Source organism: Abrus precatorius, unplaced genomic scaffold (assembly GCF_003935025.1).
Source record: "Abrus precatorius isolate BTA unplaced genomic scaffold, Abrus_2018 Scaffold9, whole genome shotgun sequence".
NCBI lineage: Eukaryota > Viridiplantae > Streptophyta > Magnoliopsida > Fabales > Fabaceae > Abrus > Abrus precatorius.
The window spans coordinates 30,871,013-30,894,961 of NW_020874439.1; the positions used below are offsets into that span (position 1 = coordinate 30,871,013).

The 23,949-nt window shown below is 31.2% G+C and overlaps 2 protein-coding genes and 1 pseudogene across 6 annotated transcripts; 2 read left to right on the forward strand and 1 right to left on the reverse strand.

Moving 5' to 3' along the window:
• The first annotated feature begins 1,177 nt into the window (after nt 1–1,177).
• On the forward strand, nt 1,178–9,833 carry LOC113851195 (annotated as a pseudogene).
• Nucleotides 9,834–14,711: 4,878 nt separating this feature from the next.
• LOC113851196 (iridoid synthase CYC2) lies at nt 14,712–15,836 on the reverse strand. Its single transcript, XM_027481670.1, has one exon. The coding sequence runs from the start codon at nt 15,834–15,836 to the stop codon at nt 14,712–14,714; it is 1,125 nt and encodes a 374-aa protein (XP_027337471.1).
• A 4,288-nt stretch (nt 15,837–20,124) lies between these two features.
• Nucleotides 20,125–23,352, forward strand: LOC113849732 (nudC domain-containing protein 2). 5 transcript variants are annotated; one of them, XM_027479849.1, is made up of 7 exons: nt 20,207–20,251; nt 20,514–20,800; nt 21,495–21,597; nt 21,710–21,858; nt 22,001–22,049; nt 22,172–22,314; nt 23,046–23,352. In XM_027479849.1, the coding sequence occupies exons 2-7, from the start codon at nt 20,765–20,767 to the stop codon at nt 23,130–23,132; spliced, it is 567 nt and encodes a 188-aa protein (XP_027335650.1). In that variant the 5' UTR covers nt 20,207–20,251; nt 20,514–20,764; the 3' UTR covers nt 23,133–23,352. The 5 variants fall into 5 exon arrangements, with proteins under 5 accessions (XP_027335652.1, XP_027335653.1, XP_027335651.1 ...); XM_027479853.1 differs by lacking the exon at nt 20,514–20,800 and adding an exon at nt 20,348–20,360 and having other exon boundaries at nt 20,211–20,251; XM_027479852.1 differs by lacking the exon at nt 20,514–20,800 and having other exon boundaries at nt 20,139–20,251; nt 21,464–21,597.
• Nucleotides 23,353–23,949: the final 597 nt, after the last annotated feature.

A 23,949-nucleotide genomic window follows, 5' to 3' on the forward strand; every position in this document is an offset into this window, starting at 1 on the left:
TTTTTTCTTTGTTTTGAATGCTTAAGGTGGCATGATTTTCTTTTTGTAAAAATTAATTGATTATTTGATAAATTTAACTTTAATCTTGTTCAATTAAAAAATATTTTATATAAATAAATTTTTTTAAATGTTTATTAATTGCTAATGATATTAGTTAAAAATTAAAAAATTCTTAAAATACATTAAAACACACATCTCTTGTAATCTTTTAATGCACACTCTAATGCAATTTTTATTTTTTTATTTATTAATTCCTAATCATATTAGTTAAAGAATTAAAAATAATTTTTTCCCTTAAAAAATGTTACAACACTTCCCACTTTTAATGCATACCTTTAATGCAATTTTTAATTTTATTTATTAATTAGTTCTTCAATTAGTACCCTGACAAGATTCTATTTTATATATTACTTTTATATGTTGATACTTTTTATTTAAAAGCCAAAGGTGTATTTTTCAGATGAAAAATTATGTATGGTTAATCCTAACCTTAAAAATATGAGTATAATTATCTCAATTATAAAAATAAAATAAAGGTAATACACACGTGTGTGTGTGTATATATTATAATTTCTGATAAAAATTTTATGAAAAATAGTTTGTTAAACCAAAAACTTTGATATTTATAAGCTAAAGGTGAGATTTGAATAGAATATGGCAAACTTAGTTTTTTAACCAGCTAGACACTTAAATGTAATTTTTTAATGATAAAAACTTATTAAAACGTTATTTTTCCCATTAATATTATAATAAAGTGTAAAACAATATGAATTTCACAAATATTATACATTTTTTAATGAATGATATAAAAATCGACAAAAATACGCTTATAGGAGGATAGGAAGCATCATAATAGGAAAGTTAGAGGCACAGTTTGTTAAGTTTCTCCAGAACCTCGGAACAGATGACTTCGTCCTCCCTCCCAACATCAATGCATCACCTTACGTAAGATGTGAGTTCCTACGTATAAATAGCTAAATCAAACAAAATTCTCTAGTACTGGCTCAATTCTCTCTTCAATTAATGATTTTTCTTCTTGTTTTCTTTCTCTTACGTTTTACCTAAGAAAAAAAAATTTAATTAGTTTCTTCTTTTCTCTTCTCTCCCGGTAGGAGTAGGAAAAAAGAAAGAAAAACTTATCTTTAATTCTCTATAGAGAAGAGAAGCATAAGTAATAATGGCGGCCTTTAGTGCTGATATGACCTTAGAAAGAGGGAGAGAATCATTTGCAAGGGCTTCAAACGTTGAATGGGTGGAAGAAGATGAAGCGGAGCTTCAAATGGCTGCACTCCTGAGGTTGCCTACACAAAAGCGTCTTAACCTAGCATTGCTGAGGAAGCCATCTTCAGCGGAATCCAAAACAGTGGATTCCAAAAATAAGAAAGGCAAAGTTATGGAACAAGTTGATGTCAGAAAGATGGATCGCTTGAACCGTGAACACCTTGTCAAGGAAGCTTTAGCTACTGATGACCAAGACAATTACAAGCTTCTTTCTGCCATTAAAGAACGCTTCAATAGGTACATAATATAAACAGTTTTTCATCTTTATATATTGTATATATTAATTCATTTTCTTTAGGAATACATGTCCCTTTTTCAAAGAATATATTTTTGATGTAAATTTATTTTTTTATCTCTTTGATCATTTTGAGATGATGATGGTTAAAATATTTTATTCATTTTTTTATCAATTTAATTTGACAAAATTGTAATAAGTGGATGATTTAATTACCGTGTGTTTGGTTTTGTGTTTTTATACTAAAAACTATATAATATAGGTCTCCCCCCCCCCCCCCCCCATTGAGACTTATTTAATATTACATACATGAAAGGGTCTATATATGATTCTGCATTTAAATAATTATTTGTGTGGTTGAATGCAAAAGGGTTGGATTAGAGGTGCCAAGTATCGAAGTGAGATACAAAAACTTGAAGATTGGAGCTGATGTTCAGCTTGGTTCAAGAGCTCTGCCAACTTTGCTCAATTACACGCGAGATATCTTTGAGGTTCATACCTATTGCACTATATTACATTTATATATAGTTCCAACTTCAACACAAACATTTGGAGATTCAAAATTACTAAACAAATCAATTTTCATTAAAAATATTGATTATATACGTTTATTTGTTTAATGATATTAATTCATGTACTTATAATACAATTTTTTATAACGTGTCCTTGCACACATTTTTAAAAAAATCGTATTTAATTTATGTTTCTTAATCCTTAATTATTAGTTCATAGTTTACAAATAATACAAACTGATTTAATAATGTTGACATCTAGAGTATGCTTACTAGCTTGGGGATATGTCGACCTAAGAAACATTCTTTGACCATCTTGAATGACATCAGTGGCATTATCAAACCTAAAAGGTAATTTCTTTTTTTATTAATTTAAATTATTTATTTTTTCATGGAGGCCTCACTTGGTGGAAATGAAATATACTAATGTAGCTCCAACATATATGCATGTGTAGGAATAAATAAAACTAAAGTATTTAGTATAGCTAAACATTTACAACGGGCTAATGAATTGAATCAATTAATTTTTAATTAGTATAATAGTGAATGAAATGTATACTATTTTAATGCGTAATTTTATGCATGTATTTTTATATTGAAATAAATACCAAAATTAACGTTATGTATTGTTGCTTAGGATGACGTTGCTCCTAGGACCTCCAGGTTCAGGCAAAACTACCTTGCTTTTGGCTCTCGCGGGAAAACTTGATAGCAACCTTAAGGTAGTACAAATCCTATGCAGGATTGATATTACCTATTGACTAACATTAATTATACTCTATTCATAAATTGTTTTCGAATTTAACATAATTTTTCAATTATTATTTTATCATAAAAGAAAAAAAATTATAGTTGAGATTCTTTCTAATCTTTTGATAACTGCAAAAGATCCAATTCCATTTAGGCAAAGTTACTATATATATCCATCATCCGTGGTTATAATTGCATTCTAGAGCTTTCTTAAAGCAACATTATATATCACATTATATTTGTAATTTTTAATGCTTTTTATTTTGTGAAGTATAATAGTTACATTTTGGTTTTTTGAAATAAATATTAAACTATTACGTTGGGTAACTTTTTTAGCTAAGATTTTTTTTAATATAAAAAATTTAGTTATATCACAATTGCAAGTGATGCCAACGTGCATTAAATCAGTACAGACAAAAATGTTAGGTATTAAGATTAGTTTTGTTCATAGAACCTTTATTTGTTTGAAATTAGTCCAATTCTGAATTGCATGCATACATAACAAGAATGTGACATGTCAGAGCGTTCTTCAAAATTCCATTATCATCTTAGAATTTCATTATACACTTTGTTTCGGTAATACCTTTGCAGAAAAGTGGTAGCATAACATACAATGGCCATGAGCAAGGCGAGTTTTGTATTCAAAGGGCATCTGCATACATTGGCCAAACTGATAATCACATTGCAGAATTGACAGTGAGAGAAACTTTTGATTTTTCTTGTAGATGTCAACGTTCAAGTAATGCAGGCATATATATATATATATATATACGGGTAGGATTTTTTTCTACTGGTGTAAGTTTAAAAACTCTTATACCCAATCTGTCTTTTATTTAACTTAAATTTAATAGGTTATAATTTATTATTTCACTGATAATTAGATTTAAGTTAAATAAAAAATTCAGATTAGCTATAAGAGTTTTTAGACTTATAATGGTACAAGAAGATTTTTTCTAATATACTATATATAAATAATATTAATTTCATTATGTACAGTTTTTTTCCTTTTCACAATTCAATTGCTTACTTTCCCGGTTTAATTTCATAACAGAGTTTGTGAAAAATCTGGAAAGCTTAGAGAAGGAAAAAAACATCGTTCCAAGTGCTTTAATTGATGCATTTCTGAAGGTTTGTGTCATCTTAGATAATGTCTGAAAAATCATGCATATATGCAATTTCAGGGCTGTCCTCTAATGTTGAAAATGATTTTACTCCACAGGCATCAGCTGTTGGTGGCAAAAGGCATAATGTGATGACAGATTGTGTTTTGAAAGTGCTTGGTCTTGATGTATGTTCAGATACGATTGTTGGCAATGAAATGATAAGGGGTGTCTCTGGTGGCCAAAAAAGGAGAGTTACAACAGGTAATATATCATACATTTGAATCCATATTTGTTCTATGGACAAATGGGTTTCTAGATAATGCAAAATTTGATGCATATTTGTTGTGACAATGTCTATACAATAAGATTAACACATTATGAAGGCACTAATTGAAGATGAAGCAATGACATGCTATTGCATATCATTTTTTTTTTTCACCAGGAGAAATGATTGTGGGACCAAGAAAAGCTCTATTTATGGATGAAATATCAACTGGACTTGACAGCTCAACCACATTCCAGATTGTAAAATGCATAAGAAATTGTGTTCATCAAATGGATGCTACTGTGCTTATGGCTCTTCTTCAGCCTCCACCAGAAACATTTGAGCTCTTCGATGATCTTCTGCTTCTGTCAGATGGCTATATGGTATATCAAGGTCCCAGAGAAAATGTGTTGGAGTTCTTTGAATCCTTAGGTTTCAAACTTCCACCACGCAAGGGAGTTGCAGATTTTCTTCAAGAGGTATTTGTAGACTTTTGGTTTTTCCAATGAACAAACTCAAATGCTTTATGAATTTATTGCTTAAAAATTGGTATTTTTATTATGTCAGGTGACCTCCAAAAAGGATCAAGCTCAATACTGGGCTGATTCTTCAAAGCCATATAAGTTTATTTCAGTTACAGAAATTGCTGAGGCTTTTAGGAATTCCAAATTTGGAAAGTCTGTAGAATCCATGCAAACTGCTTCCTTTGATAAATCAAAGAGTCATCCTACAGCTTTGCCCAAAACTAGATTTGCTCTTTCAAAATGGGATCTCTTTAAGGCTTGTATGTCACGAGAATTGACCTTGTGCAACAGGAATAAGTTTCTTTACATTTTTACTACCTTCCAGGTATATACAGAATTAATTAAATAATGATGCACTTAAACTTGTTTCTATACATAGTTTCCAATTGTTTACAAGTAGAATTCATGAAAAGTTAGAAAGGTTCCATTAATCTTTTACAACTTAAAAATAGAGTTCATTTTTAAATGTAGATTGTAGACTATCACAACCCCTTTCCCTGCCAATCAATTCAACCAGGAAAACGAATAAACAATATGATCATAAGAACTCCTAATGCACATTGCTATCTTGATATCACTTTTATAGAACGCTTTCACATAGGCTTGTGCTTTGTGAATTTATTAATTATTGTTTGAAGGAAATTTTCTCATTATTTTACATTTGACAATTTCTCATGTTGCTTTAAAGGTCATACTTGTTGGATTCATCACCTGCACAATGTTCCTACAGATAAGATCCCATGATAAGAATGAGTCTACTGGGACTCTCTACCAATCTGCATTATTTTTTGGACTAGTGCAGGTGATGTTTAATGGCTATTCTGAGACATCACTCTTGATAACTCGACTACCCGTCTTCTACAAACAAAGAGGCAATTTATTTTATCCTGCATGGACATGGTCTTTGTCCTCTTGGATTCTTGGAATACCTAATTCCGCTGTTTCAGCTGTTTTATGGACTTGTGTTACATACTACAGTATTGGATTAGCCCCTGCTCCTGGAAGGCACTTTTCTTTGCATCCTTTGTTATGAAATTTTTTCTTCTTTAAAAAAAATATTCAATATTCATATTCTTTTCATTTTGAATAATGTTTCAGGTTTTTCCGACACATGGCTTTGCTATTTATGTTACATCAAATGGCTTTAGGTCTCTTCCGATTCATGGCTTCACTTGCACGCGATATGGTTCTTGCTAACACATTTGGTACAGCTGCATTGATGATTGTCTACTTGTTGGGAGGATTTATTATCCCTAAAGGTGAGCAGCACCAAGAACTATGAAACAAAATGCAGATATAGTGCATGCTTTGGAGAAATAATAGCTTATTTTTCAAAAGCTCTCTCAAGAAGCTGGCAAAAATAAGCAATTATTTCATCAAAATAATATGAAACAAAGAGATGCATAATGATATATTGTGGTGAGTGATTTGGTTGTTATTCTCAGGTATGATTAAGCCATGGTGGAGTTGGGGTTACTGGGTGTCACCTCTTAGCTATGGACAGAGAGCAATTTCAGTCAATGAATTTACTGCCACAAGGTGGATGAAGGTATTTTATGCATGCTAATTAAATTTATTATTGCTTTTCTATCTTTATTGCTAGTGATTTATAGAAGATTTATGTAATTATGGAAAATTTTTGTTTTAGGATTCTGCTTTTGGCCACGGCACAGTTGGTTCCAATATTCTCAAGTCACGCAGTTTACCAAGTAATGATAATTGGTATTGGATTGGTTTGGGAGCTTTAACTCTCTACTCGTTGCTTTTCAACAGCTTGCTCATTGTGTCCTTGACCTATCTTAATCGTAAGTTTAGAATATTTTTACTTATCCTTAGTCAATAAATTTCTTTTAATATGTAATGATCTCTAAGTACTCTCCAATCAAATGATACCAATCTTTTATGCTCTTTTTGCTTTTGCATGTCACAGCACTCCAAAAACCAAGAGCACTTCTTCTTGATGAGGATTCAAATGAAACAGCAAAACTCAAATCAGCTGGTGATGACAACAAAAACAAGGGAATGATTCTTCCTTTTCAATCTTTGACAATGACATTCCACAATGTCAATTATTATGTTGATATGCCAAAGGTATGTAACATTTGTAGTTTCAGTTTCCTGAATACAATTGAAAAACACACAAGAAAGTAGGAGTTGACTTATCCATTAACTTGCTTTTACAGGAGATAGCCCGACAAGGTGTAACAGAAACCAAGTTGAAGCTCTTGTCAAAAGTGAGTGGAGTTTTTGCACCTGGTGTCCTAACAGCATTGATGGGATCAAGTGGAGCTGGAAAGACCACTTTAATGGATGTTCTTGCTGGGAGGAAAACTGGAGGATATATCGAGGGTGATATTAAAATATCTGGCTATCCAAAAGTGCAACAAACATTTGCCAGAATAGCAGGATATGTTGAACAGAATGATATACATTCTCCTCAGCTCACACACAGTTGAGGAGTCCCTGTGGTTTTCTGCATCATTAAGGCTTCCAAAGGAAGTAAGCCTTGAAAAGAAGCATGTAAGTTCTTTACTGAACTTGTAATGATAATGAACCATGTTAGTTTGCGCAACGTTAACCAATTCACTCATATATTGTGAAATATTCTGCAGGAATTTGTTGAACAAGTGATGAAACTAGTAGAGCTTGATAGTTTAAGACAGGCTTTGGTTGGAATGCCTGGTTCTTCCGGCTTATCGACGGAGCAGAGAAAGCGTCTTACAATTGCAGTGGAGCTTGTAGCAAACCCTTCCATTATTTTCATGGATGAACCTACGTCTGGACTTGATGCACGTGCAGCAGCCATTGTTATGAGGACTGTTCGTAATACGGTTGATACTGGTAGAACAGTGGTTTGCACCATCCATCAACCAAGTATTGATATATTTGAAGCCTTTGATGAAGTTAGTTTTTCAATTACTGTGTCTAATCAATTTACTACTATTATAACTAATGATTAAGTAGCTTATCTCATATGGTCTGAATTTTGATTCTTCATTTGCAGTTGCTTCTTATGAAACGTGGAGGAAGGGTCATATATGGAGGAAAGATTGGTAGGCAATCAGATATAATGATAAAGTATTTCCAGGTGAAACAACATTTTAATTGTTTCTTTTATATTTTATGTCATTTCGTTCCTTAGTAGTGTGAGGATCAGCATGTTAAGATAGAAGGAACTTGCAAGTCTTTGCCACTAAAATATTTGAATCACCATGTTCAAAGAGTTTAGCCTCAAGTTAATATTGCCTCTTCTAGCTTCTAAAAGAACATGCAGGTGCTGTGAACATATTAAAGTTCTATATTACTTCAGAGTTTTTAGTTATTATCAATCTTGACCTTACTTTTGTGTCTTGACTTTACCATGCATTTTTTATTACCTCGCCTGAATTGTTTTTTGGAGGAAAATTCATGTTTCTGTATCTTGTTGAGTTGATTGTATTTTAATGGTATGAAATTTCTTTCCTATTTGTTCTATAGAATATCGAAGGAATCACCCCAATTAGCAGTGGCTACAATCCAGCTACTTGGATGCTTGAGGTTTCCACCGATGCCGTTGAATCAAAACTTGGTATTGATTTTGCAGATGTTTACGAAGATTCTGAGCAATTCAGGTATATACTTACTTATTTTCATGTGGGCAAGGTCTTCCCTATACTTCTAGTATTTGAGGATAGGATCAAATCAGTGACTACGATAAATAATACAAAAAAGTGTTTTCCATGTGAGATTACTGATTATATCACATACGTGCCTCAGGGGTGTGGTAGCTTCTATTAAGGATTGTGGACAACCTCCTCCTGGCTCACAACCGTTGAAGTTTGAAACAGAATTTTCACAAAACACATGGACACAATTCGGCAAGTGTTTGTGGAAGCAAAATCTAGTGTACTGGAGGAATCCACCTTACAATGCAATGAGGTTGATATTCACCATAATGTGTGCCTTGATACTTGGTACAGTGTTTTGGGACCTTGGTTCAAAAAGGTATACATCCTTTATAATCTTATTTGTCATAAGAAAAAGTATCTTACATGAAACAAAGGCAAATAGTAGAAATAATAACCATGTCACTAAATATTTTGCAGGGAAACTATTCAACAAGTGTATGTAATTATGGGTGCACTTTTTGCTGCATGCCTCTTCATTGGAGTGAATAATGCGTCTTCTGTACAACCTGTTGTTTCAATAGAAAGGACAGTGTTTTATAGAGAGAAGGCAGCTGGAATGTACTCTCCTATTGCTTATGCAATGGCCCAAGTAGGTGTCATTTTACTATAAATGATTTTCGAGGTTAAATTTCTTGTGAATTTTGCACATCATGATTACTTAATATGATTATTAACAGGGGTTAGTGGAGATTCCATACATTGCTGTTCAGACAATAGTATTTGGTGTAATCACATACTTCATGGTCAATTTTGAAAGGGATGCTAGGAAGATCTTAACTTATCAATACCATATTGATATGCTTCCTGCATCATGGATTTGTTATACCCCTAAAATTTACATCATCGTAGAAACTAGAACTATCTACTTTTAGTTACATTAATCATATAAGTATCTTTAAACTTGTCCTAAGACAAACACTAAAATAATACTCTTTTTTCATTTCTAATGCAGGAAAATTTTTCCTTTATCTTGTGTTCATGTTCCTTTCATTTACCTACTTCACCTTTTACGGCATGATGGCTGTTGGTATTACACCTACCCCACAATTGGCAGCGGTTGTTTCATCTTCATTTTATTCTCTATGGAATCTTGTATCTGGGTTTCTCATTCCAAAATCTGTGAGTTAAAAACAACCATAAATATGTTATACATTTATATGTATGTAACATTTTTATATTTGCCCTAATGTTAATGAGTCTTGTAATGTTTCAGTATATTCCTCCATGGTGGATCTGGTTCCATTATATTTGTCCAGTTGCTTGGACACTACGTGGTATTATCACATCTCAACTTGGTGATGTCCAAGACATAATTGTTGGACCTTCATTTAAGGGAACTGTGCAAGAATATTTAGCTTCTAGTCTTGGATATGATACTACAATTAATGGAATGTCATCAGTGATGCTTTCAGTTATTGTGCTTATTTGTTTCATCATTCTCTTCTTTGGTTCCTTTGTTGTATCCGTTAAGATGTTGAATTTCCAAAAGAGATGATTCAAGAATAGAGTCCAGTATCAAAGATAATATCATGATTGATGATTTTTATATTGGATAATCGTCATTGTTAAATACTCATCTTGAAGTAAAATACATGAAAACTAATAATATGTTTTTATTTTGAAGTGTTAGTCACATCAACTACTATAAAAAAAATCCAACTTCCATTTTTATTCTTCGTTGTGTTTAATTCTTGTAAATTTGGCAGGGATAATAGCAAAATTAAGGATGTTGAACTTTGATATTATATATACCAAAAATAAGATTATATGTTGACTAAAATTTTGAGCAAGAATCCATCCTCTACATTTTCTTTAGTTAATTTGACTAAAGTAAAAGGTGCACTACAAAGAAGAAATCTAAGAATTATAATCTTTAATTAAAATTTTAATAGAGTAAATTTTAATTATATATAACAATTTTAGCTGTTATTGAAAAATTAATAATTATATATTTATATTTTAAAAAATCAAAATGCATTTCTATTTTTAAAGAACCAGATTATTTTTTTAATTAATGTTTGTGTACAATACATAGTATAAATTATAATTTTTAACTTTTTTTTATAATCTATTTCTATATATTTATCAATAATATAAACGTTTTCCAAAAATTGGCACATTTTTTTAATATTATTTCATTTTTATACTTCATTAAATTTCTTTTATTAACTTTTCATTTGTCTCGTATAGATGTTTTTGTGTGTGTATTTTCATCTTTTTAAATTTAATTTTTTATTAATTAATTACCAAAAAAATTTATAACAAGAAAAAATTGGGAAAAAATTGTATGTGGAAGAATAAAAACATTAATTTTTTAAACAAAAGAAAAATATTTTTATAAACATTAAATGAATATATTTTTTATTTAAGATAAATATGCATTAAAATATTTTTAATTTATTAAGAAATAATGTACTTTAATTTCTATTTATTTAAATTTAGAGAAAAAAATTTAACAATATATATATATATATATTCTCGACTCTTTTTTTGTTGTTGTTAAATATCAACATTTTATTAAAGACAAATTTAGAGTACGAATGATACTCTAACCCATTACAACTTTAAAGGGAATTAACAATACATGTCAAGGATCATTAATCTAATTCACAATCGATTTTTCTAAAGGCCCTACTGAGCAGCTTCCAACATACATATTTTAAGCATTTGGCTGAAGCTTTGATTCTTTCTTCCTCCTTACCTTGCGAAGTGTACTCTTAACATTAATTCTTTCCTGCACTACTGCCTCAATAACAACATTGGATTGAAGAGAATCTAGTCTTTAACTCAATACGTGATTAGTCTCGTCTAACCCATGAGAATGCTCAATAATCAAGCCATTAGATTGTCAATGAACTCTTTTTGTGTCACATTCTTGCCTCTAATTGCTCCCTTATCAACAACATTCAGTTGCCATAATCCTTCGTTAGCTCCCATGTCCTACCAATTCATTTCCTCATAAGTTTTGACCAACAAAGGTCCACCTCGGTCAGCCTCCTTTTCAAACGCATCATCACCTAATCGCACAACATTTACATTATAATTGAAAATCAAGTCATTATTGATATTCACTTTATAATTTGAACTCTCTCTCATTAATGCATCTGTTACGTTCTCTATGAAATTTGATTCTGTACTTTCAAACTTGATAGACGATGCTGAGTCGCTATCAAAACAACTAAATTTTTTAAAGATTTTGTAGTATAGAGCCAAACCTAGGTCTATTCACGGATACACATTCTCATTTAAATTCAATTTTAGATTTTTCTTTTTAAAAAAATGCAAAAAAGGTTTTTGGGGTTTTGAAAATTGCAAATTAATCAAATTGAATTACGAATAGAATAAAATTGAGTAAAAATGAATTAAGAAACATCAATCCACAGAATACCAAATGCGTGTAACTCTGGCTATCACAGTATCTAAAGATTTAAATCTGTATTTGAACAATCACCTAATTCAATTATTAATTCAATTGAATAACCTAATTAAAAAAAATTACGAATTAAATCAAATAATCATTTAACCTAATTCACATTAATTATCAAATTAGAGTATTAATCGAGTCTTAATTTGAATTCTAACAACAGAAAAGTTAATCACAATTGCAATATACAATTCTGATATTAGAGAGAAAAATAGAACAAATTCAGAGCAATTTAGCGCAGAACTCAAGTCAGAATTACAGCGTTTAGATTCTGCGATTGAACAAAAGGTTTAGCCTTCTATCAAAGCAATTAACCCACGCAAGAATGAGAAAAAAATGAAAGAGTTCAAGAAAAAGTAAAAATAATGATTCTTATTTCGGCCAAGTCTCAAAATCTCAAAGTGTTTTATCACATTCTCTAAATAAGAACCTTATTAGTCTATTTACATGCTCTAATTAGAATAAACTAAATGGCCAAAATTTGGACCTTAATTATAACTACAAGCTCAAATACAATTATCTAATAACAATGGGTCTAAATGCAATCTCGCAATAATATTCAGAAAATCTACCTCAACTTAAAAAAATCATAAAAAATTGAAATCAAATCCAAATCTAACAATCAATATTTGCATTTTTAAGCCCTAGATGTATAGAATTCAATGCAATTAGAATCAGCCAAAAATTATATCTGTAGAAAAAGTTATGACCTAAAGAGTAATCAGAGGTCAGAATTACTGAAAAATATGAAATTAAAACATTTATTTATAATAGGTCCAATTTATTCCAATAAGTAGAAAATGGTAAAAATTTTAAAAACAAAACATATTAAAAGTGTTTATAAACCAAAATAAAACTATAAATATAAACCTAAAATATGTCACATCAAACTCTCCTTGATTTTGTATAATATCTGACATGGAATCATGTAAATTTTGTCCCTGATAACCACCCGATGTCCCCCTTCTCCGTGCTCTCCATACTATTTTTTGTCACTACTTTTTTTGTTGCCCTGCTTGCCATTAGATCACAACCCTTCTCACCATAATATGAAGTTTTATCTTTCAAAGCGTCCAAATCCAATGAAGTATTTGAATCATGATATCACCACCCTCTTTGAAAGAATTCTCCCTCGTGTTCCTCAACCATCTGAATTAAGAATACAAGATCATTAACATAAATCCTTATATCTTTATTAATCAACACATGTGTTTGAGTCCATAAATGAACTCTTGCAAAATCCATACGTCTTCGAGATGTTGTATCATTGTCCATGCACACAACATCTCCCAGTGGTGACACTATCTTCTGAAAGAATGCTCCTGACCATATGATATATCACGTCGTACAAACAGACCCACGTTCCTCTATTAACAACCACAATACAAGGATACCACCAATCAATGGTATAAAACAGTTTAGACAAGTTATCTTTATACCTAACTATAACATCCCCCAAATCCTCTAAATCCTCTGATTCCAATATTATCACTCATGGTAATGGTTTTGATATTCAATATGGATTTCCGTACAAGGAAGTCAACCACACTATTGAGCTCTTCTGGCCGGTGTAACCTTTCCATCACCGCTTTACAACACCTCTCATATCTTGATTAACATGGAACTCGCTATGATACCACTATTTTTTCTTAAGCACCCACATCGCATTTTTGTTTGGCCCTGCAATAGCACCATTCTCCTTCACCATATCTGCATAGTTTCGTCCACCAACACTACACTACCTCTCCGTTCCACCTTAGTCCCTACGCTAGTCAATAGTTTTGACACATTCTCACGCACAACATCCTGATTTTATCTCGTGATTTCTAATTTATTGCCAGTTCTACTATATCTAGACACGTTCAATGTCATCCACATGTTGACTATTGTTATGAAACTTAGTCTCTTTTTCATGTCTTGGATATCCCGACCTCTACAAATAGCAGGAACCCAAATCTACGTCGATCCTTGCCCCTCTTTGAAATAAACAAATCCTCAACCTTCTCATACCTTTGGAATATCTCACACAGCGCTAACACTTCATGATTCTTCGTAAAATTTAAAAAAATATGTTGATAACGTTTGTATACGACTAATGTATCTTTTAAATTTTTTTGAGATTTTCTTTGTTAAGCCATCATAAGCGTACACGCTGAACCTCCACCCTGTCTTACACCCTCTCACTCTCATTTAGTAGATTTACCCCACTTTAATTTTCCTCTAGCTCTAAAAAAGGATTCTCCCCGTTTAGTTCCTCAGGTATGCAAACACAAATTTATATTAGTTGAAGTTTATATTTTTGTTTATGTGTGGTGTTAACGACATTTAATCTCTTATTTAGAAGCTTGTTTAGTTAGATAAAATAATCTAAATTTGTTTATAATATCTTTTTACAAATTTTCTGATTCATCAAATAAAAAATATTAACCATTTTTAAAATAGTAAATATATTTATTTAACACTTGTTTTATTAAAATAAATAAATAAAAATACAATATTACTCATGTTAATGGATTCTCATGTGTGACCCCAAAGGAAATACTTTTAAAAGAATTACATGAAAATTTAATAAACCGTGTTTTGAGAGCATATATTAAAGATTTTCTAACCATATTATTAGTATAGAATTACTACAAAACCTGAGAAAAAATTGTGGAAAGTGATTGCAGATGCAAAAACCATAGATAGAGATAGAGTTGATATTGCCATACATAAAGTGACACTAGCTAGGAGACATCGACGTGGAAAATAAGTTATATACATTATTTAATTGGATGATTCCATCCGAATATAAACTATTAAAGTATGCAGCAATTAAGGGCTAGTCAACTAGCACATGCAAACAACACCTTACCACTAATTTTGTAAAGGAAAACCTCATCCTCTGGTGCTCCTTAAATTTATATCATCAAACACTCCAAAATTGAAGTCAAAGCTAGAAATAAACCTTTAGGGAATTAGCTTCTCGTCTCTCATGCAATCAATCCAGTACAATATTGAATTCAATGTCTTATACCTTGTAGCAAAACCAAGCCCATCAACTTTTTCTCTACTCCCCAAGAGTTTGAAAGGGAAACGAAATAATGCATCTAGAAATTCCCAATTGGCCAAATTTTCCACACTTGTTTGGACCAACCCATTTTCCTTCACAATCTCTTCCCAAACATGATGCTTCTCAGGCATGGCTTTTGAAAACCAAAAGTTCTCCACAAACATGTCTTGTGGGACATGCACTCCCAATTTCTTCCCAACAATTGGCCAAACCTCTTTCCAAGTGAAACTTGGGCCATTGATTGAATTAAAAGCTTGGCCATTGTTGCAAATTATATCACTTTTTGTGGCTGCCCAAATGTGTTGATCAGCTACAAGCCTAGCATCTGATCCATCAATATAGGCCTCTTCCCAACACTTCCTAGTTCCTCCATAGACAAAAGGGAGCTTCAAATGTTTACAAATAGCCCCATACACACATAAGCTACCCATGAAGTTATAAACTGATCTAATAGAACTACCCAACAATAAACCAGGCCTATGCACAGACCAGGACACCTTACCATTAAGTTTCTCCATGAGCAAATCCTCCAAAGCATAGTAGAAATTAAGGGATCTACTCATTCTAGGAAACTCTTCATGGTAATAGTGGAGCTTCTCTTCATCAAAGGGTGCTTGAAGTGATACATAGTGCTTGGTTCCTGTCTGAAGGGAAACATGCTTTAGATTCTTCGCAATTTTGAGTATAGAATTCAAAGCATTGGACATCATGGCCTTGTTTTGCTCACAACTTTCTTTCGTCTCTGATGGGAAGTGGCTTGCCCATGTGATCCAAAACACATGAGTCACATCTTGTAAGCCACATAGCTTCTTTTGGGTCTCCAAAGGGTTAAGCAAATTACAAGAAATGAAATGGTAACAAGGACTTATAAGGGTAGTTGGTATCTCAGGATTTCTAGCTATACCATAAACCTTCCAAGAAGGTTCTAAAAGCAACCTCCTAGCTAGCTCAATCCCAACAAGTCCAGTGACCCCAAAGATGATAGCAACATTGTTTGTCTCCTCTATAGATGCCATTGCCATATGCGGGACTCTAGACACTGACCCTTCTTTCCAAATTGAAACCATTTTATAGTAATATGAAATGAATGAATGGTTGTGACTCATTCATTATATGTATTTGGAATTTGGGGGTTGCAATAATGTGGACTTTCTAACTGTCCTAACAACGATCAACTTGTCTACAATGCTCTTCTTTTGAGGAGTGTTTCTGGGCTGTCATAGTTGTAACTTGTAAGGTAGAGGTTTGAGTTTAAAATTCCAAGTAGGATAGATGCTGGTTGTTGCCAAGATAAGAGACATGAGTGTGTTATTTTATTGAGTTCTTCAAAGATGGTTACAAATATGTACTTTATGATTGAAATTTTGACCAAACTTCTCTTTTGTTATTAAAAATAGGTGAGGCATAAAGGAGTATTGAGTTCCAAACTCCACCATCAGATTGTGCCCTTAGCCATTGCAATGCTGGCGTTGCGGTTACAAGCAAATTTAAATAACATATATACATTAACGTGCTGTATCATTAACTTACTTCACCTAATGCCAAGGAACTCCTTTAATAAATATGTATGTGCTCACACCATACATCAAGGTAGGTCTTCCTCTTCTTTAAATCACAAGCTTTTAATAAAGGGTGCGTTGGCAATACTGTTTATAAGCATTTATCTAATAAATTTTTATTACATGAAATCTTATATTATAAGTTTTTTTAACTTGATTTTAAAGTTGAGTTTATCCATTCATAAATAAAAAAAAATGTTAGGAAAAAAATATATTTATTGTATTAAAGTTATAAAAGTATAATAAATATTTTTTAAAATAAAATTTTACTATCATTAGTTGTTTCTCTTTAGTTTTAAAAACTTAAGTTAATAAAATTATATATTATATATCTGACCACAAACTTCTTAAAATAAGTAAAAAAAAATATTTTTATATGTTACATTGAATAGCCTATTAAAATAATTTTTTTAAAAAATTATAATAGTTGTAAGTTATTTTTATAAACTTTAAATAAACTCTCATTACATAAAATATTTATATCATAAATCAGATTATAAAATTTATTTATGTAAATTAAACAGACATTATATTGACAAATTATATAAAAAATTATTAAAATAAATTGAAAAAATTTATAAGCACTATAAATATTTTTATAAACACTTTTAAATACACTCATTATTCAGGAACAATTAAAAAAGTTGAACAGTTATCACAGGAGTCTCAAATCTTATGATCTTAAGTATTAATTTTGAGCTTTTGTTAATCTTACATTGGATGAACGTGGAGCACCTTGTTGTCTTTAAAGAACCAAAAAAATATGAATGACTATTCCAAAACCAAGAGTGGATGATTATTCCTTTTAATTTGGAGGAACTGTGTTTCCTCATTTTGTGGGAATATTAATATGGGAAAGCAACAAACTAATTCAAAATTCTTATGTACAATTGAAACACCCACAAAACTTTCCAGACAAAAAAAGATTAATATGATAGTCTGAATTATTATTTTATAATCTATTTGAGTGAAAAAAATAACAATTTCTTTCTTGAAGCAATGAAAAAGTATTCAACTTAGTAGAGTTGAGTTAGTTGATAATTTAATTTAAATAGTTAGTGATTATAGTTAGACACACATGTGATCAGTTAGTGGTTAATTGTTTTTCTTAATTTATAAGCCTTATTTTAGACTTGTACTATATATTTCATAAGTTTTATTCATTTTACTAAATCCAGATTTTCATTAAATACAATATAATTGAGTTGGTGATTAGTTTAAGTACTTAGTGATTGAAGTTAGATGGATATGTGATTAGTTAGTGATTAATTACGTTTTTTAAGTCAACATAGGCCTTAAATTATATACTTCAATTCAATTAAAGTATATATGATTTGAGCCTCGTCTGCAAAACAAATAGCTAAATGCCACGTCCTGAATTTGTGTAAGACAAATACCATATGATTTGAACACAATGCCACGGGTAACATATTGTCTGTGTGAAAATTGATAATTTAATGACCTAAAAAGCTTTTGCAACACATTGTTTGTATTTAATTTAGAGTTTTATTAATTTTTATGACTGATGATAAGTAATTAATAATAATAAAATTTTATTAAAAATGTATTTATTATATTTTTATAACTTAAATACAATAATTATGTATTTTTTTATAAAAAATTTTCAGTTATGAATATTTAAACTCAGCTGTAAAGACTAAGATTAACAAAACTTTTTAATTTAAGTTAAAGATTGCATTAGTCGAGACTTAAACTAAATACTACATGTAGTAAGATACAATAATTCTTTGTATTTAATTTATATGTTGAATAATAAAAAAAATAATAACTTTAATGATTTCAACTTGAGCCTAGTATTTTATAAGTTTTATTAATCTTCATAAATAAACTGAATCAAATCGTAAAGAGGAAACTTAAAGAGTGTTTCTCCATAAAGACAAGAAAAAACGCAACATTCTTGATCCATTGATTATTTTATACATTGAGTGAAACGTTGCCCATTCTTTAATTAATACATGGAAAAATGAAATCATTAGGGAGTAAGCGAGAAACATGGAAAAGGTAAACGAAGGGAAAAGCGATTTTCTAATAACCCTTAATATCACTGTACATACCTTATCTAAATCTCTCCTTTTATGATTTTTTTTAATGTGTTTTAAGAGTATATAATATAAATTTATATATAATAATCTTTATCAAAAGTTAAAATTTATCATATAATTAAATAAAATTGTATTATTTATTAATCTTTTATTATATATTTTTAAACAAAAGTTAAACAAATTTTATATATGTAGATTCTGACTTTCTGTCGGAGTTCCAAGCCTTAGCTTCAAGGACACAACTTTCAAGAAAAGGCTAGGGAACACAACCCTCCATTCCAAGCTATGGTTTAGCCCCAAAATTGGTCCTTATGTTTGACCTGTAACTCCAATAAATTAAGTCAAATCTAGAATTACTTTATGTGAAACTCAAACTGCTAATTTGGTAAGGTTGTTTTAGGATATCCAATAGTGAATAAAACGAAATGTCTACTTCAAGTTATTATTCTATTATTTATGTATTTTATAATTAATGAAACGCAAAAAAAAAAAAAAAAACAAAAATAGCGTGCATTTATTGTTTCTTTAATTAGAATTATATTTAATTTTAGTGTTAAAATTTTTTAATCAATTAAGTTGTCTATTTTAAAAAATCAACAAATTTAGTTCCTTATCAATTTTTTTTACTTAAAACACCTAAATTCATTGTCTTATGTGCAAAACTAATCAGACAAATATCATATTTAATTTAAAATTAAATAATTAAAATTTTCTATCTTTAAATATTAATTTCACATAAAATAATAATAAGAATTAAGATAACTGTAACTGAAATCTCTGTGTCTATCTCTTTTTTCCCTCAATTTCTCTCCTTATTCTGATTACCAGCAGAAAATATGGTTGGGTATAGACAGAGAGCAAATATTAACTCAGTATGCACCTCCCTCTATGGTATACACATTGACTATGTTTGTCAATATGCCATTGTACATGTCTTTATGATTAAAACATTCTGTCGATCAATGCACAGGTTTTATCATTTGGTGTCAAGATCTTCTTTTTTTTCAATCTCATTTTAGATTTTCCATGCCCTAACTGAATGCGTTGCAAGAAAACATATCACCAAATGGTTTGCTATCTATAAAAACACGTTGATATAGAAATTTACCTAGAAATGTTTAAAACTATGTTAGGAACCCAAAAAACAAAATATGAGAATATAGTGATTTTTGTTATCGAATATCGAATGACAACAAAGAAACGGAGAACCAAGACTAGATTCAAGATCCAAGAAAGAACAAGACCAAAAAAACAAAATTACGCAAGAATCAAGAACACAAGAACCCATAAATAAGAACCAGAAGCAAGGTCAAGGCCGAAGAACTAGAATCAGAAGCAAGAAACAAGAAATCAAGTCTTAGATCAAGATCTGGGAACCAAAAAACAACAATAATACCAAATCCTCCAGGAACAAAATTGTATGAACATGGCAGTTAACAAAAGGTATTTTATAAACAACCTTTTACACTATTTTTTAATAATGTAAATAGGAAAAAAAAATATTGGGAGAAAATAACCCCTAAATTTATAGGGCCATAGCCCATCATTAGAAAGCAGAAACGCAAACAAATTGTTGTACTGGGCTTGGGCTTGGGCTTGGGCTTGTATGGCTCAGAATTGTTCTGTAAAGTTCTGTTCCGTTTACCCTTTAACCCTTTATGCTGTTGACCCAAAAAAGAAAATGTTCTACTGTTCTACACTTTATCCTCAATATTCTCCATTTCCTCTTTTCCTTTCGCTTCAGCAAAACGCAACGCTCGTTGCTGTGTGTTAAGGTAAAGCGACACCGTTTAACCCTTCCCCTTCTCATCACAGGTTAGCTGACCCATTTTTCTTCAGTTTCATCATATTCTTCTTCTTCTTCTTTTCTCTCTTTATCATATAATGAATAGTTCAAAATTTATGAATCAGGGATTTATGTCAGGTGATTGAGCTCTTCATCTGATGTGTTGTTGGCCATTTCATTTTGTTTCCCTGATTTGATGATTTTGTAGAAATGGTAGAGTTTGATTTCTAATTCTCTGCTTTTATGCTTTGATGATATAAGAATAGTGCCGAATCTTGCTTTCGGTTGCAGCTCTTTTGTGTGTGCGTTTGTGGTTTGGTTTAGATGATGAATTGCATCCAATTGTTTGGTTGAGAAGCATGGGAATCTAAATTCGACGAATTTGAGTAGTTTCTAGGGTACGCATTGCTTTGGTTTCTTACTGTTTATTTCATGATTTTTAACCATCTGGGTAACTCTGATTCCCAATTTTGAATGGAATACTGAATCCTGCGTGTTTCTTCACTCGAACATGATGGGTGGAAACTACAATCTACAACAGCATGGTTGGCAGCCATAAATGCATTTTCTTACAAACTGTAATGATTAGTATTGTATTACGATTTGGCACTATCGGTTATGTTACATCTATGACTTTATATGGAGGTAAAAGATTGATCTGTTTCAGTGCATGGCATGTGAGGCTTCTTAAATAAACCATAGGTAGTATTGGCCCAGCTTATTTTGAGCTTCTCTTCTTAAAAGGAGAGGCTGGGACAAACAGAATTTTATGAAAATAAGATTTTAAAACATACTGGCTTTTGTCCACAAAATGGTGGTTTTCTATTTGTGGGAGTCATTAATGCAAACTCCAAATCTCACCCTGTTCCCCAAACCAAAAATTACGACCAATGTTCTATTTGACTGTTTTACCTGATCTGCATTATCTATCACCTTTTGGCACTTGTGTACTATAGTATCAATGGAGCCCTTGATTCAAGAATGGATAACATAACTGAAATGACATTAATTCAGCATGCAGGGTTGTTATGAAAATATTAAAGATTCATCAAGTCACCAAAACATTTCTAGATCTAGTATTTCATGTTGTATAATCACGAAAGCAACTATTGTTATTGCAATGTACAGAAAAATAAAAATTTAATAAAGCAAGATGGAGCTTGCATGACTCTTAATTATATCAGATATTAAAATACAAAACCTTTACATGTAACTGAATAAAATATTATGAAATTCTACAGAATAATAATTTTTGTTACCAAAAAAATAAAGGAAACTGCACAAACGAAGGAGGAAGAAGAAGGTGGGTGCAGAGAAACAGAAAAAATGGCAGAGAAATTAGCCCCAGAAAAGCGTCACAGCTTTGTCCACAATGGTACCTTTCCATTTCCCCCTGTTGTTGTCTCTCCAATTTTATTCTGTTTTATACTGTTTTTTTATCAACTAAATTGGAATCAAACAAACCCATGTGCCATGAGTGGAATCAGGTCAAAAGGTGTTTGAGTGGGATCAAACCCTAGACGAGGTCAATATGTACATAAATCTCCCTCCTAACGTTCATTCCAAGCAATTTTACTGTAAGATTCAGTCCAAACACCTTGAACTTGGCATCAAAGGCAATCCTCCGTATCTCAATGTAATTCTAATTTCTTGCTCTTGATTTTCTTTCTCAATTTATTATATGCCTTTTTTTCCCTTTATCATTTCTGTTGCTGGTTTTTTATTTTTATTTTACTTTCCCCCCTTATATATTTATTTATTTGTGTTTGATTTCTCAGCATGATCTTACTTCCCCAGTGAAGACTGATTCGTCTTTTTGGACCCTAGGTAAAGGTTTAAACTTTAAAATTTCCCTAATTTCATAACCAAAGATGAAGTAAATGTGGGTTTTTTGGTGTTTATTAAGTTAAATTTGTTGATTGATACTGGTTTTGGAATGGCGTCTGCAGAGGATGACATAATGCACATAACACTGAATAAGAGAGATAAAGGTCAAACATGGGCTTCTCCCATATTAGGTCAGGGTCAGTTGGACCCATACTCTTCTGATCTTGAACAGAAGCGCCTCATGCTTCAGAGATTTCAAGAGGAGGTGAGTTGTTCTTTTCATCACTATCCGTTTCTGTGTACTGGGATAAAGGTCAAACATGGGCTTCTCCCATATCTAGCATGTGCTTCTCAACATCCTTTGTTGTTATGGTAATTTTAAAGTAACTCATTTTGTCTGCAACTCAAAAAATGATGATGATACTCCTTCTTTTTGCCCTTTTATTTCTTGTCAGTTCATCTTTACATTTTGGTTTTGTTTTGTGTTTAAAGAAAGGTTTATTCTTTTATCATGATCTTAACTCAATCTACTGCATTTGCCCAATAATGATGAGATGTTCATTTAAAAACATGTAAATCTTTAGTGAAAACAAAACATTAAAAATATTTTAATCAGTACCTTCAGCTGTGTGACATTGCACTATCAAATGTATTGCCAGTTGTCACTTGTAATTGACATATTTGGGCTCTAGATACACATGGATGTGTTCTGATTATTTGTTTATGTTATAAATTATTGGCATCTGAACCTTCTTGAGGAGTATTTGCTTCTTACTGTTCCAACCTGATCTTCTTCCTTCCATTTTGACGTAAATAAATTACCTATAATAAAAGTGATAATGGTGAAGTCCATCATTGTTTAGAGAAACAGATAAAGACTTGTTTTAGGTTACTAATTGATAGCCATTAACTACGTTATGTGATTAAGTTTTTAGTGGGACATTCTTTTTTCCTTTAAACAATTATTCCTAATGATAATGCTTGTGCCTTGCGCAGAACCCAGGTTTTGATTTTTCACAAGCTCAATTTAGTGGAAGTTGTCCTGATCCAAGGACTTTCATGGGTGGAATCCGATCAGATTGATGATCTTAGCTGATGTAATTAGTATTTGCCTGCTTTAAGAAGTTATCAAACGGTAAATAATCTGTGTAATCTCGTTTGTCTCCGTGTTAGACGTAATCTAATTAAGGCAGTCTCAATGCACTTTCTGTAATGAATGACTGGCTATATTGACATTATATGATATTTTTTTAATCTCTGTGTTGCTGCTTGGCGTTTAAATATGTACATAAAAAATGGGGCATTTTAGCCAGACATTGACTTTAATAGCTTAAGATCTGATGTAATTACGATTTCAGTCTCCTATGAATCACCAAACCAGATCAAGCTGAAACATAAATATAACCATTGTTTCTTAAGCTTAGCAAGTTCTGTTGTGTAGGGTATGCCATCATTTAGATTTGCTTTGTGTCATCATTTGGAGGAAGACTTCCATTGGCTCGTGTAGATGTTGGCATAAGATGAATTTGCATCTAACGGTTTGTAAAATTGTCTTGAGCCCTTGACATTCCGCAACTGAGTGAGTGAATGTGCAGAGCAAGTGATTGTAAAGTAGAAGATTATTAGAATAGTAAAGGATGCAGAAGACAACAATAACTGAGAGCAATGTGATTCGATCTGAACAAGAAATTTAGACCTTTTAGGTATTTGCTGATTTAGGGGTTTGATATTAAAAATAAAAAAAGTAATAACATGACACTGGAAAGGTAAAGGAAACCAGTTCAAGATATCTCTAATATTTCTCTTAAATAACTTTTGAAGAATAAATATTTCTTCCAATATTTACTATCTAAAGGGGCTTCTTTTTTTTCCTTTTTCTTGATTTTATAAATATTTCTTC

Coding starts and splice junctions, on each gene's coding strand:
- LOC113851196 (XM_027481670.1), bottom strand. CDS start 15,836: ATGGCAATGGCATCTATAGAGGAGACAAACAATGTTGCTATCATCTTT.
- LOC113849732 (XM_027479851.1), top strand. CDS start 21,450: ATGAAATTCTACAGAATAATAATTTTTGTTACCAAAAAAATAAAGGAA. Junction 21,859..22,000: donor GCAATCCTCCGTATCTCAAT/GTAATTCTAATT, acceptor TTGATTTCTCAG/CATGATCTTACTTCCCCAGT. Junction 22,315..23,045: donor TTCAGAGATTTCAAGAGGAG/GTGAGTTGTTCT, acceptor TGCCTTGCGCAG/AACCCAGGTTTTGATTTTTC.